Source organism: Paralichthys olivaceus, chromosome 14 (genome assembly GCF_024713975.1).
Source record: "Paralichthys olivaceus isolate ysfri-2021 chromosome 14, ASM2471397v2, whole genome shotgun sequence".
Classification (NCBI taxonomy): Eukaryota; Metazoa; Chordata; class Actinopteri; order Pleuronectiformes; family Paralichthyidae; genus Paralichthys; species Paralichthys olivaceus.
Genome location: NC_091106.1, coordinates 5,808,240 through 5,827,679, shown reverse-complemented (window position 1 = coordinate 5,827,679; position 19,440 = coordinate 5,808,240). Strand labels below are relative to the sequence as shown.

The window sequence follows — 19,440 nt, the reverse complement described above, 5'->3', positions numbered from 1 at the left end:
ACTGCCCTTGCAATTTCTGTCTGCTGCGTGACCTAAGTATCAATCGTGCACAAACACGCACACACACACATCCACAAATGTATGCATGCATCAACGCACACATGCACTCACACACACAGTTTAGAAGATGAGAGAAAGTGATGTGTTTGATCCTTTGGTTTGATCAGATTCATTTGAAAATACGCCCACCCACTGACTCTCTGCCACAGCTTCAAGCTGCAGACTTCTGATATTCAAGTATGAGGTGTCCTTACAGCTCTCCAGTTGTAACGTGCAGGTCTGCTTGTCCATCGGATACTTGGTCAGATCCATGTTGCAAGCCACAGTGGTCGTAATCCTAAAAAAATGAATGGAAGGAATATTGTTGTTTATTAAAAGAACATAAACACGAACGAGGAAACCAACGGTGATTGGTGGTTGCAACTTACCCACCATTCATCCAAACAAACAATGAGAGATTTGTGAATTATTTCCAGCTGTCTGGTTGTCGTTGTGCTGTTCTAAGGAATCAGATGGCTTGGTTTAAATTATGCATGAATTAAGCTTCTAAGTCACATTGAGATCACTTGTAATGGAGATAGTCTTCACTTTACATTGATGCCACGTTGTAAATGTGGACTATTATGCCTCCTCCTGCATAATGTTTTGGCCTTAAGTAGATCAAAATGTTAATATGATGCAATGTAATTCCCTTAGAATTAACATTAAGTGTGCTGCATAATCGTGCTTTGACACTGTTTGATTTATGTTTCCAGTTTGTGTCTATTTAAAGAGACCAGCCGAGGGATTTTCTATTTACTTATATGTTTTGGAAATGCCTGATGAAGAGTTGATAAAAGACACAAGGCCTGTCCCTGATTGCAAAGTCAAAAAGTTCATGACATGAAGCAAGTAGCATGGATGCAATCAAATGTTCAAATGTCCCTGTAAAATATATGCTATCTGATCTGTTTGAAATTCATTAATAATAAACATATGTAACAAGCAAATCATACTAAATATATAGAAAATAAAAGAGAAAGTTGTTGTATATATGTGGCTCTTCTGTGACAAAGTTTAATATACTTACTTTTACCGTCTACAAACTTTGTTTACTTTTTACAAATAATTTGTAGTGAGAGAATTTTCAAGGAAGTTTCTTATTAGTCCTTTACAAAGCAGCCATGATGTTGATTCATATGTCATTTAGAGACACTGAATCTGTCATGATATGAAATGTTTTATTTCATTTGTATGCACCAGTTTGACCTAAAAATGGAGGACTCCTGTTCACCAGGACATCTATCCCAGCTGCTACAGCAATTTAACACAAGCCTTTAGTCTGCAAAATTTGGATGACTGGTTTCATTTTCATTTTTAAATTACATTTCAGCTTCAGCCCTTTCAACCATAAAAGTAACATACAGTAATTCATATTAAATCTCCTCTCTTAACTGCCCAAACACTGGCTCCGACCACCTCAGTGCTTTCTCATGTTCCCCCGTGGCACAGCACTGAAACATTTACCACAGCTGTCCCTTCCCTCCAACACCTCACATTTCTCACTTTACTCTGTCCTGTTTCACAGCCCCAAGTCCCAGAGGTGGCCTTCTCTCTCCTGACTCTCACTAGTCATGCTCTCTGACTGTGAAGTGCAACCATCCTCCTCATTTCATCTGTCAAGCCCAGAAACAGTACAGTTGACAGTATGGAGGCTTCATATTACACACAGACACACAAACACTTCAATTTCTGTGTGAGGACACTCATTGGCATAATGCGACCCTTAGCCCCTAACCCTAATCTACATCACAACTACGCCTGACCCTAAGTATTAAAGCACATTTTTACCTTCAAAATATGAGGACCAGCCGAAATATCTTCACTCTGTAAGGTCTATGCTAAAAATGGTCCTCACTAAGATCCAAGTACAAATCAACAAGCAAAACCCTACAATCAACAACTGGAGTCACAGTCTACATGATAATGTTGGGCACTTAAAAATAAAAACATAAATAGCAATTCTCTGACAAGCTTCCTCACATGCCAGACCCCCTCTGAGCAGTACAGTGCCTTCCTGACAATTTTTATTGTACAGAGACATGACTTACTGTGAAGCCATGCTGAACTGAGCCTGGATACCCTACTCAATTTATAACATGACACCCACGTACTGCACATTTTCCCCCATGATAGTTACAGATTTGCCATTAGAACAGTTAGGACCTCTTCCATGTGACACTTTTCCCCTTTCATTGTGTAACCAGGTCATGCTTGACTATGACTGTACAGCATGAAAAGAAGTTGATTAACACTGATTTACAGGACCGAGCGAGGGAAGTGAAATCATCAAGGGCAGCTCTTATACAATGCATATTTGAGCTGAGGTTAAAGAATGTGGCATAAAAACATTTAAATCCCATCATCACCAGCTTTTAGAGAGGTGATCAAATTGCTGGATCATCTATAGCCTTTCTTTCACGAACCATTCTGCTTGGCCTATCTAATCAAACCAATGTTTCATCTATCATCTGACAAAAGCTTGTCACATGTTAAGCCCTTGCACACAGTGCAATATCTGTAGGAGGGGTCCTTCAGTTGCAGGGACCTTTGATAGACCACAGCTCCTTGTATTGACAGATGACATTCCCCTGTACTCATACAATCCAATAGTCAAGCAATAGAATTGACACAACTCCCTGTTTTGCAATCACATTATCTCAAACTCAACCCACGCTTCCTCCCATAGCCAATTTATTCTCCATTCCCTGGCCTACTTGTCATTGTCTGTCGGAGCAGAAAAAAAGAGAAACACAACAACAACCAATAAACAAACTGTCTCATTCTCCATCCTACCTTAGCGCGTACAGAACTGTTCCATTGGGGAAGATGCGGATCAGTCTGTTCTCGACTGTGATGTCATGGAGGAAGGACTTTTTGGAGTCCACGATAAAGGTGTCAGGGACCCAAAGGAGCTCCACGAGCCGGCCGTCCAGACTGAGGCTCTTGTTACCATCGAATACCAAGCGCTCGTCTGTCCAGCGCTGGCGGAGGAAGATGGTGGCGGTGTAGTCCTGCAGGATTCAGACCCAAAGGTCACAATAGAGCTACTACACTGCTTTAACAAGCATGTCAATAATATGCTGACGGACACGTGAGGTTTTTGCAAACAAAGCTTCTTCTTTCGCACATGTATTTCATTAGTCAGCTCTCGGCTTCTCTTTGTACTGTTAGGTGTTGATGGCGTCAGGTCCCTCAGCCCTTCTGTGCCTAAAGCGACAAAATAATCTCCAGCATTGTAAAGTCAGCAAGTCTGTTCTGGTTTTAAGTACACTGAAGATATTTTTTTGTAAGTCACTCTGTATAGTCCTGATGTTACATCACGTGTAGCCACTTAATCACTTTCTCCTATTGTCTGACAACAAGCTATGAGTGTAATTTTCTGACCGAGCATATTCAGCATGACAGGAAATAACCATGTCAGTCCCGGAGGAAAGCCAGAGTCCACTGTTTGAGTGAGGTTACACAAGACCTGACTGGTGTCAATCAACACCAATAGTCCAGTTTCTAAGGGACAAAATTAGCTATTAAGTGTGGCTGTCATCTCCGCTTCAATGTTACTGTAAAGAGATCCAATCTCAGAGGCCTATGTGTATTTTCTCAAGTCGTTTTCAGACATTATCTCGAGAGAACATCCGCCTAATTGGAGGCAGTCTTTCTCCAGAGTTTGCCTTTCACAATGAACATTGAATCACTGTGACAAGAATATCAAGAAAAATTGCTATTCACACACAAAAAGATGTAAACAGTCTGAGTGTAATGATTAAGGTTCGTGTCAAGGGAGAGGAATTGGGACAGGGCACAAAAGTTATTCTTTGAGGTTATATCTTTAAAATGTATTATTGTTTTTGTGATAGTAAATTGCATCTATAATACAAATTTTCAGTCTGGTTTTGTTGTCTACTAAAAGTAGACAACAAAACTGTTTCTCAATTAAAAGTTTCTCAGTTAAAAGTGCAGCAGCTTTTTGACTGCCCATCTATGTGGCGAGCTCCTACTGGATAAAGACTCAGCCTTCTTGAAGACGAATACACTCAGGGGGGCACTTAATTAGGAACACTTATAAAATCTAATTCAACACAATAGCCCTGCCATAACATCTGTCTTTATTAAGCTCATAAGTATTTTGTGACAGTGTCATTGTGTACTTACATATACGTGTCATTGCTACTGTTTGGTCAGTGACATGGTTTGATTTGAGGAAAACTTGAGTAAAGATGATCTTTGTTTAACTTGCTTGGGAAGTTTTATTTGTTATGGGGATGTTGTTGAACTGTACTTGCCAACAGTTACAACAGAAACATCACACATTACACTGATAAATTGGATTTCTGTTCTGTAGTTAATTATGTTTAAGACCTTCAGAGTTTGAGAACCTAGTCAATCTCCAGTCAGTAATTACATTTCAATAATAGCCTTACTACATGCCAGTGGAAAAATCACAATTGATTATCTGTCAATATCTTTAGCAATCAAACAAAACTACAACTGAAAAAGATGTCAGAGGTTTTCCTTAAAAATAATTGCGAATCAATGATAAAATAAGTTTTCATTGTTAACATCAAGACTGAATGAGACTCATTAATTGATTGTCTTAAATGAGATACTGTACCTCAGAGATTTAATATTAAGATTTATTTTATACACTGTTTGGATGCAATTGAATTTCAGCAGTGGACAAATTAGTTGGTCATTATTTTTTGATTACTGAGTAATAATTTATTACATTAGACATGATTCTAATGAATGGATTTTGTATATGTTTATTTAACAGCAAACAATGACGAAAACATTTTGAATTAAAGGTTTATATCTTCAAACAGCTCTAGTTAAATCCACATCTGAAATGAATAAGAGCATCTCAGCACAACATAGTTAGGCCTGGAGTGACAGTACTGTAGGTATGTCTCACCATGTTGATCTCTGAGATAGTATCAATGCTGGCAATATCCAAGCTCATGCCCACTGTGACTGGACCATCTAGAAACAAAGAAGAAACCAGTGATTAACTGCAGTATTTGGCATTTGCTCTTTATACAGAACACTATCCACACATTTTCCTAATGTGTTAATGCAAACTGTATATGACTGCGGTTTAAGAAATGTAACAGAGTAGGGTATAGTGAGAAGGCATGGGATACAGTGTTGTAGAATGAAAGGTTATGGAAGGACAGGATATTTAAAATTCTAAAGACCCCCACACAGCTGCAGTCTGTCAAGTGTGAACCTCCATGAGGGAATTAGTTCTCCCTGATTCACCATCAAAGAGGAGTAACTTCTGACTTCTCTTCTGTTTCATCTCCCCATTCTCTTTTCTCTCGCACTTATTCCATCTTCATTTCTGTGCAAGAGAGAGCAATGAGCCTGCTGTCATACTGCAGATACTGTACACGTCTGTTTTCCTCCTGCAGACATGTGGAGTAGTTGTTTGAAGGTGTTTGTGTGTTTTCACAGGCCACCTCCACAAAAGGTTACGCAATTCAAACCAAATCTTTAAAAGATAACAATTGGTTCATACTTGTACTGGAGTTTACATTTAAACTTACAATAAGTAACTTGGGCCACTAGGGGTCCTCAATCAAAACAATAACAATTTTGATGACTTTGTGAAGCAGTCTGGACAGAACTAGCCTAGATGTTTCCCTTCCCTTTCCAGTCTTTAAAGAACAGTCTTGGAGAAGTTAAATGTCAGCACAGTAAATATGAAGCTAACATTTGCAAGACTGGAAACGGGGGGGGGGCTTTTTACTGTCTACCGGACAGAGTTAACCTCGCTGTTCCCCTCTAGTTTCCAGACTTAATGCTAAAATAACTGCCTGCTGGCCGTAGCTCACAGACGTTCACAGATTGTATCTTCTCATTTAACTCTTAGCAACAAAGCAAATAAGTGGATTACCCGGCATGTTGACCTATTACTTTAAGGTTACTTGAAATTTAGACATAAATATTAAGTCTGGAGTGAGGGGGCATGCTGTGTCACAAGGTCTAGTCAGACTGAGAAGACCTAGCTGTGCTGGAGGATGTCTGGCAGAATGGTGACATTGACAAAAAAACATTGTGACATTGTCGTGCACCAAAATGTTGAGAATTGTTTTACCTCAAATGTATGTGAGGCCAAAGATGTCACAAAAATAATGGTGTCTCAAGTTTTAGATGAATCTAGTACTTATGGGTTAGAGATTGAATAAAATCCATGAAAGTGTTCACAGATAGCGATGTAAATACATGTGTATATGAATATGTGTTTGTATCAGTATACGTGCTGTGTTCCTTGGCAGCCGGACTAGTGATAACGCTGAATAGCATTTGTCTTGGTAAAGTCCGGGCTGTTATTACAGATCAAACGACAAGTAAACAAACCATAATCACATTGTGATGGATTTCTGCAGCCTGGACCAATAACAGTAGCAAGGGATTTACAGGGGATGATATAACATTGCTCCTGTGAGCATGAATACTAAGATAGACTTGGGTCTTTATTCGCAGGTGAATGAGTTAGCTGGTGAAAAATGGATTTAAATTACAAAAAAGAAAAGTATTTATATTTATGTACTGGCCTTAAAGCTGTGTGTGAGATTTAGGTGAAAGGGAACTATTGGCAGACATTGAATGTAGAATAATCCTCATGATGTTTTCACTAGTTCATTTCATCTAAATTGTATGAATTGTAGTTTTCTTTATCCCAAAAAAGGCCCTTTATATTCAAATACTTTATATTTACATTGAGGGGACCCTCTCTACGGAGGCTGCCATGTTTTTTACATTAGTCCAGACTGTTCGAACTAAACACCTTTTGAGTTTTTATGACAACTGAAGCTACCACAGGATCTTCTTCATGTTTGGAGGGAGAGGGAGAGGTGAGGGTTGTTCAGCTGCAACATGAAATTCCAACACTAGATGTCACAAAACTCTACACACTGTACCTTTAAATCAATGTTGATTTGCATACACAGTATTTCCTTGTGACAATATTACAAAAGATACATTTGACTTCTTCGGATCTTGTAACACACGTGCAGTAAATTCAAATGTATGCATGTCAGCCCAGATTACTCAGCAGGGACACGCAAGCACAAAATGTAATATGAACCCCTTCTCGGTCACATTCAAATTTCCCCAGAGTGTTCTGTCATTTCCATTGCTGGATGTGTCTGCAGTCTCCTTACTGTCAAAGAAAGGCCTTAGGTACTTGTTGTATCCTTTCATCAGCTTTTGAATGGTAGGAGGCAGAATCTCTCCTTCCTTCACTTCTGCGTTGATCAATGAGCTCTCTAACAACCTGAGAACAAAGACAGAGGGAGAAAGAGCAAAGAAGAGCAGAAATGAGAATTATTTTTTCTCCAGCTGTGCGTTTACCTGGTGAATTCCTCCCCGCGGGTCGATCTCTACCGCAAATCTGTCAATCCTCACTGAGCCAAAGAAATGGCAGACGATTCTAATTGCAACTTGCAACCGAAGAGCAAGAAGAAGAAAAAGGCATGCTTTGCATTTCTCCTTTTAAATATTGGATTACCTTGAATTGACTGGATGCAGAATATTTTATACCATTCATCCTTTTCGTTTATCTTTTAAACTACCATTTGCTTTCATGACGTTATCCCCCTCGTACTTTCTGAATGCTATCCTTAAAGGCACACGGAAGTGTGGGAAGATGATTATATTGCTGGCAATTGCAGTAGGGAAAAGGAATACTCATTTCGCCTTCCCCAGTGGTAAGTGTGTTTGTGTATAAATCAGGCTCTAAATACAGAACGCCTGCTCTGCAGAGAGAAAGCCCCGCGGCACGTGCTATGATGTAAGAGGGGCTGAAGCAAGACAGATCAAGCCATGTGCAGAGGCAGAAAACATTCATCTCCATACATTGGCAGGATTTCAGACTCCCCTCTGTCACTTGTACGCTGCTGTAGTCAAATGTTAAAGAGAGGAAGAATAAGAAAACGAGATGAGCTGCTTTTATTATCGTACGCTATCATCAAATTTCCATATCGTTTATTGTTGGGATGAAGCCGTTTCCAAACATCAGTATGTTATTGCAAATTCATTTTGAACTCTTGCCAGTGTTCACGCCGGTGTCTTCCAGAAACCCTGTAGCTCTCTGTCAAAATGATACATGCTGCACTGGAGCAGGAAAAACAACATCCTCTTTCTGTCGAGTGTCAAAAAGCAATTTCTCCTCATGCTCGGCAGTGATCCAGTAGATTTCTGTTGTGGGAGACGGTTTCTTTTGGTGATGATACAGTGGCCCAGAGAGCTCAATGCACTCCAACTTATTTGCAACACGCGCAAATAGACAAAACACAAGCAGATTCTGAAAACGTCTTCATCAAATTAACACCCAATGTGCTGCGAACACTTGCAGACACTTTGCCGCGTCCTGTGCATTTTACAGTATTTTTGTTTCTTAGGTTGTGTTGTGTGTATTTGCAGCATCTTATTTGGCTGAGTTATGGGAATTTGTAAAACATTATTTGACTGTGTTGTTTGTATTTGCAGTGTATTATACTGTGTATTTGCAGTCTGTTATTTGATGGTATTTGTGTATTTTCAGCACATGATGTGGTTGTATTGTCTGAATTTCAGGACATTATGTGGTTGTGTTGTGTATTTGCAGTGTGTTATGTGGTTGCCTTGTGTGTATTTACAGCTAATTTCTAGTTTGATGCTTTCTGAATTTGCTCACATTTTGTCTATAGCATATGCTCCTTGCTTTTTTAACTTGCCGTAGTGTTGAGCTCTCAGGGCCACTGTATGATGACCCTGTTCTTATATGTTAAATATAGAAACATGATGATGAACATGATGATTTATTGATGATAAAATCTACATGTAACCCATTATAGCTTTGTTTGCTGTAGGGAGACACACCCATATGCACATCATGTCATGAAACAAGAGACAAAGGCGGGGTCCGGATGGCAGCTCTGTGAGTCTTCATCAAAGACTGAATATGAAGATGGATGAGACGTTTCTACTTCCTCCCACTATCCACAAATGAAGCTAAAATAGCCGTCTTGCACATTTGCAGCCAGAGTCTGTGCAGCAGTGATCAGGGGATGGAGCTGTGTGTTTGTGAGGTCCCGTCTGTAAACACACACTTGACCAGTCATGAGTCTGTCTCAGCTGTCAATGAGATTTCACCCCATTTTCAATTGCATCAAATAACGAATCAAACTAAACTTATTTGAAAAATGAGGAAGTGTGATTTGAATAATACAGACAATTATGAAGATCTTCATTAAATCACTTCTCAATGACTGTCCCCGTGTGCCCTTGCAATAATCATATTTCTTTCCATCTCCTCCTCATGAGAGAACAGGCAGTTCCACTGGTGAATGCACCACATGGCCTGAGAGCTGAATCTCCGGACCAGACAAAGACAAGCAGAGAAAATAAATCTTAAAACTTGTTTCACCTGACGGTGTCAAATCAGCTTATACACTGAGTAACTCTGTTGCTATGCTACATAAAGTCTCCCTCACAGGGCAGCGTGTTTTTGAGCAGGCAGTGGCCTTGGATGGGAAAGCCATGTTAGTGATGGGAGTGACAGCACCCTGCCTCTGGCGGGCTGCATTATCAATCTAGGTCGCCCTGCGAGACCATTCAAATGTGTGACTATGAGGGATATGCGTGTGTGTTTCTGCAAGGCATCAAAATAAACATCTGTTGTTTGATGAGGATTTGGAGTATATGGGGCCATATTTAAGAAAACTTTTTTTTTTTTAATATAGTCTCGTCATAGTTTAAGCAGGAGTTTTACCTCTGGATCCAAAATCTTGATGACCATATTTCTTGATTTCACACAAATGTTACTAACATTCTTGCCATCAACGACTAACAAACATTTCCTCCTCTAAAAAAGAAGTAATTTTCTGCATGTCCGTGTGGTTTTCTCTTCGGAAAAGACAGTTTCCTTCACAATCTTGTCAAAGTGAAACTTATGACAATGAGGCACTAATGTGACAAAATATTAAGAATTGTGTTATTTGTAAATCCTAAACTAAAGCATAACTTCTCAATATGCTCAGATTCCTCATTTTAAGGCAGGTGATACAAGGTGGTACAAGCAACAAGATAAATACAAACAAAAGATATTTAAGAGGGGAATGTGATGAAGAAAAATACTTCAATTCAAGGCAGACATAAAACAAAACAAAACTGCAGGTGCCATACATCATGGAATTGATTTCCTATAACATGGCACTTAAGGAAAGCCACAGACCTATTTGTCTATGATGTTCACAGATGTTTTACAGTCTGACAATGACCAGAAAAAGAGCCTCCATCTCCTCTCACTCCATCCATCTCCCCAAATCCCCAGACACTCTAACTTTTGGCTGTCTAAACCTTCCCCTGCAGACGAGGATGAGACCTCGGTTCCCCAGCATGCAGAATAGTTGCTATGCACTGAGCCCTGACAATGGAAAAAAAAACATACATCCAAAAATCACAAAAGATACTAATGTAAATACATATGTTTATTTACGTGCATGGTAGCATCATAATGAGGACAAGGTGCTATTGTTGCAGTGATAACCACAAACACAAGCTCAAACTAAACACACACACGCATACATACTTGCATGCACACACACACAAACACACATCACTCATGTTTATGTACTGTAGAATCTCTCTCTCCAGATGAGAGCATGGTGTGCGGAGGGCACATTTTCCAAGTATGCTCCCTGACAGACCTGACACACCTGCCCACCATGCTGCCTATCAACAATAACAGCATGACACACTGAATGCCCACGACTGAGCTGAAGAGAACCTCTGCCATACTAAGTCTTAAGCTACTGTTTGGCTTCAACACAATTGTATTTTTAAAAAATGTATGTATATTAACTGCGGGGGCAAATGTATATTTCCAGGTGTTGAAAAGTATTAATTTCTGGCACTGTCCAACAGAATGCATACTCTTAGTAAAAACATTAAGAGTAGATAAAAAGATGGTGGTTTAGCATAAAATGTCACTATAGTGCTGTCAACTCACATCTTATCATGTGAACCCACCAGCTGAGCCTCCACACTCCAACTTAACAAATTCAGGTTAGACCTGAACTCCCTGTGGGTGTCAAAGTGTTTTCCTTACTAAAAGTCTTGGCCCAATGATGGATGGATGGACAAGTACCCCTGCCTCTGACCCATTGCATGCTGGGATAAGCTCCACCGCAATATACCGATTCTGACAAGCCTTGTTTAAAAAGATGGACGCTTAGTTTTCAACACAAAGTTTCTGGTACCCAGTGTTTCGGATTTGCTGAATTAAAAGTTTATAGCAAACGTCTCAGTAATTCGCAAGTTAGCAATTGGTGTGAATGAGCTAGCATGAATAAGAGGGAACTGTTGGGTTTCTCTATCGATTTTAAGGTCTCAACCTTAATATGTTATAATTTGGCCCTTAAATTTAAGTGAATTACATACCTTTTATTTTAGTTCATACATTTTTTGCCATGCATTTATGAATCACTTTGTTACCTTGTTTAGATAAGTGCTATATAAATAAAACAGATTATTATTACTGTAAGAGCTTCCACCATGGAAAATTTCAAATTTGTTCATCAAAATCCTCACAAAACATAAGCTTGTGGTCTAAATGGAAATCTAAAAGGGCAGCACTAATGCTTTTTGAGAAGTACAGTACAACACCGCACCAACGGACACTCACACAGTCACTACAAACACATCCAGCAGATTACCGCTTCAACTACTCGCTCAACAGTTGGCTGTCGACATCCGTTGCATGGCTCAGAATATTTCTGGGGGCCTGATCCGTCATGGCACTTGTTGCAGCAACATCATCAGCACAGACACACGACACTGTGCATCTAAACAACACATTCTAATGTGCTAATTGGCCAGTCACAAATAATTGCCTATAAGCTCTGTGAATGTGGTGCAAAAGCAAGTGCCAGCAGGAAGCAAAGATCCGTCTGTCCCCATTTTCCATGATCACAATCTTCTGCTGTTCTCTGTAATGAGCTCTTTGATTTGTTTATTCTGCTCCTCTTATCTCTTGTCTCAGTCGCATACTTTGATTTTTTGTTTTGCTCCCAGTGTCACATCTCTCTTCCAATCTATTGCTCACAGTATCAACAGTTCATTCACAATGCACCATATTGATGCTAATTAGCCTTAATAACACAACCATCATATGATCTCTAGCTACGTGTCGATGGTGAGGAATCGGCAAAAACAAATGGTGTTGTACATTGAAGACTCAATTATCATCAACTAATGAGTGAGGAAGAAGTCAAAAATTTTATTCCAGTATTGAACCCCCAACAAGTTGTGCCAGACGGACACTAATCAGGTGTTGAGGTACATAACAGTTGAACATTTGGAGAAATATCTTCAATTGCTTTTTGAGCGATAGATGAGAAAAATCACTCTCATGTCTGCCTGTACAAGAAGCTGAAGTGATTAGCTTAGCTCAGCATAAAGACCGGAGTCCGGAGGGAGCAGCTTACCAAGTTCAATAAGCCTATCAATACATCTAAAGGTGACAAAATAACCTATATGAAACTAACATGATATTAGTTTCAGCACAAAATGTCTACGTGACCCTCTCCGTGAAACAAAGTGGAGGGCATCAGGAGTGAATCTGCTTTTTATCTGTGAAAAGAGCCAAGCTTGCTGCTACTTCATGCTCAGCTAGACTAACTCACATAGCACCAAAGTGCACCAATGTGACCAAACATAGACTGATATTTATTCTTTAACACACATTCAAAAAGAAAGAAATATATAATATTATTGAGTGGACTTTACCATTAATGATAAATAGTGGATGTTTGGATGACATTCATTAATGGTGCATGACTTCAAATGCAACAAAATGTAAATGAAATATTTTATGTTATATCTTGTTTTATATATAATAGTTGCGATTAAAACCGAATCACTTTGTGGCTATACAGTGTTATATCCAGTACATCCAGTATAACATAAAACTCAGCAACAATACATTTCATTGGATGTTCCCAAAAGAGAAGAATGGAACTCATAATTTGATTTATTTTTACTCAGCTATTTTGAAACTTTCATCATTTAGTAATTACCCATGTTCCCTGGTAACTGATCTTTACTGTATACCTGAGCACAACACAGCACATACAGAACATCTGGCCAGCTGTAATCCAACACAGCAATGAGCAACCTCCCTGAACAGTGGGTGGCCTCTATGTCTATATACATTCTGTGACCTATAGGCTATGCTAATATGTTCTTGTGTTTTGATGTTAGATACGTGGGTGGAGGAACAGGTTCAGACAGACTAATCAGGAGGTGACAGGCAATGAGGGATTCAAACCCTGTGGGGGAATTTGCCTTTTCAGATTCTGTTTCATTACATCGCATCCCCACAGATATCCTCCACACACACCCTCCAACCCCTTTACTCTTCTTACCAATCTCCAATGCACACAAGGCATCAGTCCAGGCAGCATTCGCACATTTCACAACAGATTAATTCAGTTGAACATAACCCCTGCAGAGAGCTGAGTAACACTCTCTGCGGACCCCCCCCCCTCCCAGTCTTCCTCCCACTCAGCACTACGCTCCACTCCAACACACTTCTCTCTCTTCTCATTGATTTGTGTCAACCCTCGTGCTCCAAACTCCCTCAGCAGGCCTCGTCTCTGCTGCAGAAATCCCTGCAGTCATTGTGATGACACTCCGGCCTCACAGAGGAATATAACATGTGCTCTGTGTACGCACAGGGAGCAATTTGACTGTATATTTCAGGTTCAGGAGCACGTACAAATCAGCTGAGCATTGTGGGATTTTGATCAAATCATTTTTTTGTCCTACATCCCCCCAAACTATCACTTAAGTTGCTGAGTCACAGAGAAATGTAGTTTCCTTCCTTACACAATTAATCAATTCAATATTATAATGCATTTAATCAAGCTTGATATGTTAAATAGTAGAAGGGACCTGATTAAATGAGGTCATGGCCGTAAGAAGATTAGTTATAGGGAATACGGCAGATCCTCAGCTGACCTTCAAGGAAAGAGAATTAAGTGGCTATTTCATATTTAAATGAGGAGGACTAATGACATTTACATTTTTATTTACAGCCCAAGATCAAATGGAAACCCATAGAAATAGGTCCATTTTCTCTCCATACAGGGCTGAAATTACAGTAACTCACTGCATGGAGCAGTGTCCTCTTTGGTACAGTAGGCTCAAACACATATGAGCCATTCATTGTATCGTGGCAGGCTGCCGGGGAGAGCAGGTAAAACATTCTGCATTGTCGCCCGATCCTCAAGGTGTGCGAAAAAACGTTGGATGCTTCGCCTGTCAAGTTGAATTAAACGTCTTCTTTTCTCCTTGTTGCGGAGAATATTCATTTCTTGCCACTGTGAAATGGGATTTGGAGAAAGTCGCTGCTGCTCTCATACACTGAGATTAATCTCTGCCTCATCAGGGACTTGCGAGGCCTCCTCAGACCCCTCAGCCACTCCAGGCTTCGAGATGTAGAGGAAAGCAACCAGGCGGCGTGATAAAAAAGAAAAAAAAGGAAAAAGTACTCCATAGTTCCTGTTGCAGGCTTTTGTGGATGAAAGCAGCTGTTTCTCCCTTTCATGCTATCCCAGGCAGCTCCCTAAGCCCCTCCACATAGGAGAATAGAAGCACTCCCTCCTGCCAAACGCAGAACATTTAGTGTCTTTTCTAAGCTCACTGAAGTTGGAATCTTTGACAAAAATGTGACTTGTGACTTGTGACATGAAAAATGTGTGACTCTACTTCTGGAAAATTTGCAAGTATTATGTGTTCACGTTTATATGGTTTTAGCGACTTCAGTAGCCTCAAACCCTGAGAACAAAACGCGTAAAGTAAAATCATCTTGGAAAGTGAGTTGTAATTAACCAGACGATGTAAAATTTCTATAATATGTTTTGCATATCATTCATTTTAATACCATACTGTTTCCTTAACAATACCAAAAGGTCTGCTTGTGTTCAATTAAAATTGCATTTCCTAATCATTTCTGATATAGATATCTAGCACTGCACTCATTGCATTATAATATTCTGACCTCATTTTCATTACTAAAACATGCAGGCCTAGAAACCTCTGCAGATTATTGAAGGGGCAAAGCGAGATTTGTCAATGAATTGCTCTATCCATCACCCCCAGCCAATTAAACTGAAGTATAGCTCACTTTGCACTATCAACTTGTCATGCCCTCTAATATCTGCGCAGAGTTCAATCAATCACAGCACCGGCACAATCACAAATTAAGCCGTATCCTGGATCATGCAGTAAATGAACTGGGTTTTCATGTGAGCCTTGCAGCATGTGTGTGAGTTAATTGTGCTGCCAATGCACAGTAAAAGCTTCCACTGCTCTCCACAAGTGTAACAGTGTAGTTTTTGTGCGTGTTAATACAGGGGTAAATCATTGCACTGGAAAACTGCCTCTTTACAAAAGAGAAAAGACACATGTGGCTTTCTGAGCAATAAACAGTGCAGAATTTGACAAGTGCAATTCAACACAATGTTGTTATTCTTCAGGGGAGTTTTTCCAGAGTGATTAAACACAGCTTTTGTGAACCTGCTGTGAGACAAATCCAGAGGCAGTGGGGAGCGCTGATGGCCGGCTTTCACTCTGAGGTTTATGGATCCAAACTCTCGCTCACCTCTCTTTTATGCAATTATAGCGAGATATTGGTCTGAGAGTCAGCCATGAGTAATTGGCTGAATGTGTGCACAGCCTCCTGAGTGGACTCAGTCCCTGACTCCTTTCCTCAATGCTTAAGAAAATGATGTTCGCTGCTGCAGGATAATGTAATTTCCATCGACTGTACAACACTGATGCAAATGCCTCTGTGGAACAGGTTTTAAGTGATTCAGACTTTCAGGAGCCTCAGACTACTGTATGCATGTAAGTTTAATCATGCCAACAAATGAGGGCTGAATTTGATCTGTTTTAATAAGAGACAGCTTCACATTGACCTGATGGGTTTCCACATCTTTTGTATGTCCAAAAATAAGGAAGGTCTGGATATGCTGTATGATTGTATTGGTGTCAGTGGCTGTCGCACAACTTCTTACTTTATTTATGATGCTAGAGGGATGGCTCTTGGGATAGCAATGTCCACCTCTCTGGTATAAAATGAAATGTCCCATCACTATGGGATGGACTGCCAGGAATTAGTTGGTACGGATATCAACGAAGCTCAGCAGATGTAACTTTGTTGGTCCTGTTACTGATGATCAACATTTTCACTTATACTGTTTAATATTGCATGTCCTAAACAGTAGTTAACAAACTTGGTGCAGGTAGGTATGTGCAATATGTACTGTATGTGTATCAATATGTAGAATCCGGTCTGCATTGTTCACCATTCTCACTGGTGCAACAAATAAATTATGATTTTCCAAACCCCTCATCCATTTTCACCTGCTTCCAGTCCAACTGAGAATACATACAAATGTATGCTGTGCTCTTTCTCGACTGCTCCTCTCTCTGTCCATACATTCAATTCCAGCTCTATGGGGGCCAGAGCCTTCAGCTGCTCTGCACCAAGACACAAATTTGAACTATTCTTGTGTCACATATGTTGAATTGATGGGCGTTAGTATCTTCTAATCTTATTCTACAGAACTCAAAAACAAATAGTGTCAAGGAAGCTACAGTACGTGGAAATTAAAGAAGCAGTTTTACTTTGTTTCAAACATGGAGGAAGGGCTGCCCAATAATAACTCAGGATAGTAAAAAGAAACACAGATACATCTTGATGCATTGATTTGAGATTTAAAAGCCAACTGAATCAATATGAAATGTAAGAACTGGTTAAAATCGATTTCAATCCGAGGTTTGTCATTGAAGATTTTCAGTTTGTCATCTAAGAGTCATTCTTTTAACTCCGACTGAACTGTGTGCAGAATTTGAAACTTCATCACGTCAAGAATCTAAATGAAAGAATACACTGAAGCGACAACAACTATGGACTCATCTTACCAAGACTCCATTGTACATACTTGTCATTATGGGAAATCCTCAAAGATAAATGTTATGCCTTTATGGTTAGTAAATATTTAAGCACTTTATCAGTCCATTACAGTATAATGCTATTATTGAGAAGAGAGAAAAACGTTATGAAGAAAATGTAACCATCCAGAACATTTTTATCAGCGGGATAATTAGCTGTGTTTTCTATTTGACACCAGATCAAACAGTGTAACAAGCACGTTAATATATTCCTCTATCACACATCAGTGAAGGAAGAGTCATGCAAATTCATTCAGACTTCAGAGTCATCGTGCAGTAAACAACTATGTTTTTGTGCTGACAATAGTGTGACCTGGAATATTGAGGTTCTCCAAACTTATAAAGAAAAAAACAGTAAGTCAATGTTGATTTATACAAGTCTCAGAATATGTTTGGATGCGGGTAAACAAAAAAAAAACTGACTGCTAATAAGAACAACTGTGCCAAAATTAGGATGCACAATACACGAGCGCTGCACTGCAGACTGAACTTTGGGATAATGAGGGTAAATTTCCAAACTTATCAATGTGAAACATGGTTTAAATTACTATTGTTGAGCCGGAATTTAAAAATCAACCACAAGCAGAGTTTTAATTATCCTCACAGTCGTCAAGGTTAACAACACCTCCTCCACCACCGTCCCCAGCTTTTATATTACAGGCTTTAAAAAACGGAATCTTGCTGCAGAAGGAGAACGTGAGATTAAGTCAGCAGATGTTTTGTCACATTTATACGACAGCACATTGAATCAGATCCACAGGTGATTCCAGGCACCACTGAGAGTTCTTTGAAATTTTGAGGAGCTGCAACATTAAGGAGATATGTGATATCAGCGGGGCAGGTAAAATAAGAGTCTAATTAGATTTTATACTTTGCCAAACCACCATTTTTCTGGCTGTCAGTTTATTCTCCAGCCTCGATCAGTTCATTTTCAGTTACCAGGGGGCGCTATTAATGGTTGTTGAGAGTCACTGAAAAGTGTAGCCTATGCTTTTCTAGGAATACCAACCCAAGCTTCAATTCTGTCACAATTGTGGATTCAACAGCAGCAGCCATCTTGGACGTAAACACAAATGCTTCAGCGGCACTCCCTTCACAGATATCATGTCAAACCCGCCCCATTTCAGATGAATGGTTGTGATTGGCCTCAGCAGTTTTAGAAGAGATGGGGTTTGATTATCCAACAAACAACCCAACACTTTTTATTCTGCTGATTAACTTCTTGGGCAGGATTTTTGGAAATGCATAACTGTGTTTGATTATGTTTTGAATTTCGATGAAAACATTAAGAAAAATATATCACTGTTACACACTGCATTATGTAACCACAAAGCACCCACACACAACCTCAGGTGACTGTGCAGCATTCATTTTGTGAGGAAGTAACTTTGAAGGTAGGAAATTTTCCTGGGAGCTGAAACATGTTCAGTGACAATATGTTGCAGGAGTCATTCTTCACTCCAAACACTGAAAGAGCACACCAGGCACATGCAACACTTTATTTTGGTAAATGAGCTGTATAGTCTGAATCATTATTATCACTTGTATCCCATCTGTCTATTTGGTTTTCCTGCTAAAGGGCAATTGCATTTATCAAAACTTGTATCAACACAAAGTTGTTTCGACTGTATGATCTGGTATTATCCAAGGAGTCCAAATCAATGTGATAAAGCACGAGCTACATCAAGAGTCAAACTTTGTCAATCAACAGATTCAGAGAATTCTGTAATCTTTCTGTATTCTGAATTGCATTTCTTATTTTTCTTAAACAGTTATGTCTTATGTTCAATTGATCGGTGAATTGCAAATTATTACCTCATCGCTATATGTATTACTTCCAAAATAAATGCAGATGCAGACCAGACCAAGGTTTTTACAACAGGAGCCGGTGGAAACATGGTCGCTTTTGTCAACAGAGGCGCCAAAATCTCTGAAAATAAAAATTTCCTTGTAGGAATTTTTAGTTGGCTGGTAACAGTCAGTCAATTCTTGCAAATTGTAGTGAGGCTGCTTGGTAAACTGTTTTCCGTTATCTTTCTTCACCTGTTCAGTACTGAATATGACATTGTTTCAATTATGTAATGATTCTTTATCAAAGTTCGACTTATTGATTGAGGTTTTCATGTGACACCATCTTAAACGTTGAGAGGAAAAAGTAACTGTAATGGAAATTACCAACTGGTAGTTTTGAAAACTCTCTCAGCTTGAACTCTCAGCGCCCTCAGAGGATGATTCAATTACAGTGATCGTCTTGAGCGTTATCTTTGGATGATCCAGAAATTAAGTATGCAAAGCTGTGCTGTGTGAGTCAATGAGATGCAAGACAATCAGTTTGCAAGTGGCTTGTTAACCTTGAGAGAGCAGTTTCACTGGCGAGGGAGAGACAAAGTAAAC

The 19,440-nt window shown here is 39.6% G+C and overlaps 1 protein-coding gene across 2 annotated transcripts in view; it reads right to left on the bottom strand.

Moving 5' to 3' along the window:
* Nucleotides 1-19,440, bottom strand: part of LOC109634870 (gamma-aminobutyric acid receptor subunit pi) — a 50,746-nt gene that overhangs the window by 10,419 nt on the left and 20,887 nt on the right. For both annotated transcript variants that reach the window (XM_020095660.2, XM_020095651.2), the window contains exons 3-6: nucleotides 7,206-7,318; nucleotides 4,952-5,019; nucleotides 2,836-3,053; nucleotides 255-337 (exon numbers count right to left, since the gene is read on the bottom strand). In XM_020095660.2, coding sequence (XP_019951219.1) covers nucleotides 255-337; nucleotides 2,836-3,053; nucleotides 4,952-5,019; nucleotides 7,206-7,318 — 482 coding nt within the window. The remainder of the gene's footprint in view (nucleotides 1-254; nucleotides 338-2,835; nucleotides 3,054-4,951; nucleotides 5,020-7,205; nucleotides 7,319-19,440) is intronic.